This window comes from Oryzias melastigma, linkage group LG5, assembly GCF_002922805.2.
Source record: "Oryzias melastigma strain HK-1 linkage group LG5, ASM292280v2, whole genome shotgun sequence".
Taxonomy (NCBI): domain Eukaryota; kingdom Metazoa; phylum Chordata; class Actinopteri; order Beloniformes; family Adrianichthyidae; genus Oryzias; species Oryzias melastigma.
The window spans coordinates 8,770,517-8,776,395 of record NC_050516.1 but is presented as its reverse complement, the minus strand read 5'-3'; the positions used below and the strand labels follow the sequence as shown (position 1 = coordinate 8,776,395).

Genomic DNA, 5,879 nt, shown 5'->3' with positions numbered 1-5,879 from the left:
AAATTAGCCAAAACAGCTAGCATGTAGGTAAAATATTAGCTAAATGCCAAAATAGCCGAAAAAAAAGAGAAAATGTCTAATTCAGCCAAAACAGTCAATATGAAGCTAAAATTTTAACTAAACTTCAAATTAGCCTAAAACGCTGAAAACAACCTAAATTAGGCAAAACAGCCAGCTTAAAGATAAAATATTAGCTAAACACAAAATTATCCAAAAACACTTAAAAAGCCTAAATTAGCCAAAACAGCTAGCATGTAGCTGAAATATTAGCTAAATGCCAAATTAGCCTAAAAAACAGAAAAAATGTCTAACCAAAACAGTTTGGGGGGCTGGGCCAAATGTGGAGGAGTGCCGGATCCGGCCCGCGGGCCGTAGTTTGGGGACCACCGATTTAACCAAAACTCCTAACTGATGTTTTTCTCCTTATTCGTTTTTCAACCTTAAATTATTTTTTTTTAATTCTCATATTTAATTTCCTCAAACTTTTTTCCGTTTCTTTGTTTTCACTTTTGTCTCTATTGCCGTTAATGAACGCCACGTGTCCTCCTTTGTCCTCCACCCTCTTCCTCCTCATCACCTTCGTCACCTCTTCTTTCCAGGTCCCGGCAAACGTGGAGAAGTCCCTGACGCTGTTCGGCCAGCTGCTGACCAAAAAGCACTTCCTGCTGACGTTCATCCGCACCCTGGAGGCTCAGCGCTCCTTTTCCATGCGCGACCGCGGCAACGTGGCGTCCCTCATCATGACGGCGCTGCAGGGAGAGATGGAGTACGCCACGGGCGTCCTCAAGCAGCTGCTGTCGGACCTGATCGACAAAAACCTGGAGAGCAAGAACCATCCCAAGCTCTTACTCAGAAGGTACAAACGACGGTTCATCAAACTCCTAATTCTGTTTTGTTACGGCGTGAAGGAAAAGTGCGATGGTTGTGTGAGGCCGTCAAACTGTGGATTTGAACAGCTGATGCTAAAGGGAGGCAGTCAGGGGACGCCTCTGAGGCATGTGTGACTCTACCTCGTCTCTATCTCCCAACCCTGTCGCTGTCAGAGCAGATTACACCCCTGAGCACACATGCACTCCCGCAGGAGACGCCATGAGACAGGACGCCCCCCTTCCCTTCCCCTCAGCACTCAGCGCTGGGAGAGGAGGGAAGCGGGTGTGAAGAGTCCTGAAAGAGGAGGTAGTGATAGAGAGGTGGACGCAGCTCCAGGGAGGAAGAGGAGAGGTGATGGACAGGAAGAGGAGGCCGCTTTTCTTGAGGAAGAGGGGAAGAAAAGGAGGCCTGAAGGATGAAAGGCAAATGTTCAGAGGAGATAGAAGGACACGGAGAAGATACACACATGGAAGGAAATGGGATGTCTACTAAATAAACCGGATGATAAAAAAGTACCATTCTTTTTCTCTTCATTAATTAAAAATCTAATCATATAAATGACTGTGAGTCAGTGTGTCCATGTGTAGCCCTAAGCGACCCGTCTTCACATTCTGTTTTGGTCTTTTTCACTGAATTCTATTTAGATTTACTTGATTTGTTTCCTCTGATGAGGACTTCTACATCCTTCCTCGCCGTTAAAAACCAGCTCTGCGTTTATCAGGCGACGCTCCGCGGTCTAACGGCGTAGGAGGGAAATCTCGCCGGTGCCACGGGCCTTCGCTGGTTCAGTAGCACACTGACCCAGTTTCCCATCGCTTTCCTTTCTCAGTGTGTCGGGCTGGAAGTTTACTGAAGAAAGTTATATTATAAATGAATGTTTAATTGAATCATTTTTGGTTTGATAAAAAAGCTGAGAACTGTTTCTAAAATGAAGACGGATTATTTTTACGTTTCTATAGTGATAGTTAATAGTGTTTCAGGTCTTTTTTTGGTCTGTCTGTCTTCACACGTGTCATCTCCTTACAGGACCGAGTCGGTGGCAGAGAAGATGCTCACAAACTGGTTCACCTTCCTGCTTTACAAGTTCCTCAAGGTGAGAATCGCCACAACATAAAGAGGAGCAGAAAGGGAGCACAAGGCTCCATGAAAACTGTCATGTGTGTGTTGGAAATATATCTTGTAGTTTTCAAACGGATAATGGAAGTTCCATTCACTTATGACGTACGGGTGTCCTTATGCCACTCTAGTCATTAGTGAAGTGTACGAGTAAATGCTGCACACACGGGTGATACACAAGTGCTCTAAAGACACTCGTAGGTCGTCCACACAAACTACACTCTCACTGTCTAATTTTGTCATTTCTAACAGTCCAGGAGCGTGCACGTGTCACATGATGCACAAACGTGTTCCTAGTTCACTCAGCCTGCGTCTCACCTACTTCATCTGTGCATACCCTTACATGTCGGTTCACACTGGAAGCGCCGCAGAACGGAGGTCGTTTCCATTCGGCGTCCTTGTTAACCCTAAGGTGTGGTTCACATCAGGCGTGGAGTGCCGCGGTCCTCCGCAGAAGGCTTGCACCGTGCAGCAGACGGTTTCGGTGTCTGGTTTATTTTCTGCGCGAACCGCAATCCGCGTCAGTAGACCCTTTTCACGTGACGTCACACATCGCCGATCTAGTGCAGAGTCGCTTCGAGTGTCTGTGGTTTAGAACAGCAAAGCTGACAGCTGAACGCTGCTTAAAGCACTTTAACCTAAATGACAAAAGGTAACCTAACCAATTGTAACCAAAATGTGTACAATATTTATTTATTAAATGTGCTACTTGGTTGTATTTGTTTTCCTACCTTATATTGTTCACAAATCAAAGTTCAAATGTCAGTAATCCTGTCTGCAGTCAGAACAGATCAGCTGATCCACTAAATCCTCTGGATGATATTAAACGAGTCGTGGATTATTTACAACCCGGTTAAAGTTAGACAAAGTTACAAGTACTTCACTGAATGCTGCTTGTTTGATTATGAAGGTAATTATGATTTTATTCTTTTAATCTGTGCTAATGCTAACACTAGCATTAGCTTTGGCTATGAGACGTGGAGCTGCAGAAGATCTTTTCTCACCAGTTCAAAGTTTCCTAAATTTCCGTTCTCACATAATCCTGTAAACAGATCAAAACTCAGACAATTCCAGCGTGTCTGAGATTAAAGTCAAACTTCTTCCTGTTGTAATGTTTTCTACTGCGGTCAGTGAGCTGCTGTTAGCTCAGTCGTGGTTCTAACATCACTCCTCTTTGATTTTGATCAGAACTGTGTCTGATCTGCAGGAAAATAAAGGTAAAACATGATCAAACTAATTGAAACTGTTACCAAAAACATGAAAGTGAATATTTCAACGTAATGTTATAAAATACATTCAACCAAAGATCATTTTTTTACTTGGCCGCTCTTATTTTTAAAGCTGAAACTATGTGGCTCGTTAGCTGCTCTGAACATTTTTACTGAATCAAACCATTCCTGTTTTTACAATTATCCCCTAAAATATCCCGTAGAACAACAAGTAAATTTATCCTGGGAAGAGATTAAAATGTGTACGGTTGATGCAGTGATGCGAGTATTTGCTGAAGGTATTAAATGTGATCAACATGAATTTCTATCAGCTTTTGTGTTGATCGCACTAAAAATATTTCCAAATAAAATCAGTCAAAATAGAACCAGTTAGAATAATATCTGCTCAAATGAAAGGTTGATATTTTCAATAAAACCTCCAATATTGAAAGATTATTGAAAATTGTATTTAGATTTGTGAGCGATCTAAGACAGGAAATGAAAATACATTTCAGCAGGACATTCATAAATAAATGTTGTACATTTTTCTGTTGATATTGATAAGGTTACCTTTTATTATTTATGTAAAATTGTGTTTACCGGTGTTCAGCTGTCAGCTTTGCTGTTCTAAATGAGAACAACTGAAGTCACTATTCGCCTTTTTGGCCTTGTCATCATTTCGTCTGAAGTCAATGTGAAAAGGGTTTTCTCAGGCAGGAAGTTGCATAAAGATTCATGAGAAAATGTGGTTCATTTTCAAAATATAACACATTTTTCACAATAAAATGCAGTGATTGACAAATGCAATCATGTTTTTTATTGAAACAGACTGTAGAGCTGAAAATAAACACAAACACAACACAAACTTCTCTCTGTGTGTCTCAACAACAGATAAATTAAAGAAGAGTATTTCTACTAACTACTTGCTTTGTTTTAGCAGAAACATGGGGTAATGTTTTTAGGTTATTAATTTACCTATGATGGCAACAAAGAAAAAAAGCTCTAGCAGAAGCGTCTGTCGACCTTCACGTAAAAGTGGGCGTCTGGTGTGAATTGCAGGAGACATTTTCACTCTCGACCACTTTCTGCCCGTATCCACCCATAAGAGCAGTTAAGGCTTTAGATAAGGCCGAATTCTTCTTCCTTCAAGTCTGCTTTCATACATTCAGTGATTGTTTTCTTCATCCTGCTCTCTTCTGCCTTCATGTCTCACAGAAGCTCTCACTGTTTCATCAGCCTTTAAACATCCTTCCTGATTTCACATCGGGGTTAAAAGCTGCTTCATTCCTGCTGCAGCTCAACGCTGCGTCCATTGAAACGCTGCTGCAGCTAATCTGTTAGTAACGGGCGTTAAACCCCTGTCAGGACAGGCGGCCTGCTGGACAGCAAACTGGCCCGCCCACAAGGGGTCCCAGTTAGCATCTGTGTGCATTAGCATGCATGCTACCAGAAAAGCTGTTGGGAGATTATTTAGCATCTGCATTTTTGCAGATACATAAAAAACGGCACAAAACTGTTGGAAGTTTGAAAGAAAAACATTTTATTGGAGGGTTTATAAGATAAATAAAACACTCAGGAGTAAGAGGAGGATGGAATAAATGAGCTTTTACCCAGCAGCCTCTGCAGCTCGGGGTCTGTGTTGAGCTTTTAGGGGTCACAGAAAAGAAAGACCTGGAACAATTTCAAGATCCAGTCAGGTATGAATAAAGACGCATAAAGGTCAAGTGGTCTTTCAGGGGAATGGAGGAGAAAGACAGAAAAGGGAACACAGGGAAGTAAAAAATAAAATCATGGATCTTTCTTATTTCCACTCTTTAGTAGTCGGCTGACTTTGGTGAATCTTCAGACAGGAAAATGTGTCCAAAATAATGAGGGTTCTTACTGGAAGATGAGTTTGTAAAAGCTGTGATCGTCTCATACGGAGTCGCTGCTGCCGCCTTTACTGGCACCATTTGAAGGAGACAGAAGGGCTGAGGCTCGTATGCTGGGAGACAGAGAGGACGTCTGCTGTGTGCTGTGTTTTCACCATAGGAGGCAGGCAGTGCTAGATGATCCCACAGAGCTTATCTGACAGCTCACCAAGATGACTGACTGCTGTTTATGCATGAACATGTCCAGATGAAGGGCACAAGATCCGGCCCGCGCAACAACTGTCCGCCTGCCGGACAGACACTCCGTAAATGTGACTAAAAAACAAGAAAGGATCCGTTTCAGATTTAAAAGATCCTGTAATCATTCATAAATAGAATCATAAATGTTGTTGTTCTTTATCATTTATATGGGCCAGTGGGAGCATGTAGATGTTAAATAGAAGTGACCCCAGGATGGAGCCTTGAGGAACTCCACATGTTATTTCTGTTGGCTCAGATTTGAAGTTGCCATTTGACACAAAGTGCTTCCTGTTTTCCAAGTATGTTTTGAGACAGTTTAGTACGGGCCCAGTCATTTAAATAATATAGCATTGTCAACTGTACCAAATTCAAATATTCAAGGGGCCAAAATCCAAAACACTCCTTAGGTCGCAGGCCGAGCAGGATAAACATTTATTGAACACAATAAAACTACGTTTTTAAAACTTTAAAATCGTAACTCTTTAGAATAATTATGAACTAGATATATAGCATTACCTGTGATAATGCTAGTGTGAATGCTGTAAGCTGAATTTGGCTGCTGAAGATGCTAGTG

The 5,879-nt window shown here is 41.8% G+C and overlaps 1 protein-coding gene across 5 annotated transcripts in view; it reads left to right on the top strand.

The window, feature by feature from the left end:
* LOC112144749 (plexin-A1) overlaps window positions 1–5,879 on the top strand; it is a 267,901-nt gene that overhangs the window by 248,128 nt on the left and 13,894 nt on the right. For all 5 annotated transcript variants that reach the window (XM_024269482.2, XM_024269485.2, XM_024269483.2 and 2 more), the window contains exons 22-23: window positions 600–856; window positions 1,897–1,963. In XM_024269482.2, the coding sequence (XP_024125250.1) occupies window positions 600–856; window positions 1,897–1,963 (324 nt within the window). The remainder of the gene's footprint in view (window positions 1–599; window positions 857–1,896; window positions 1,964–5,879) is intronic.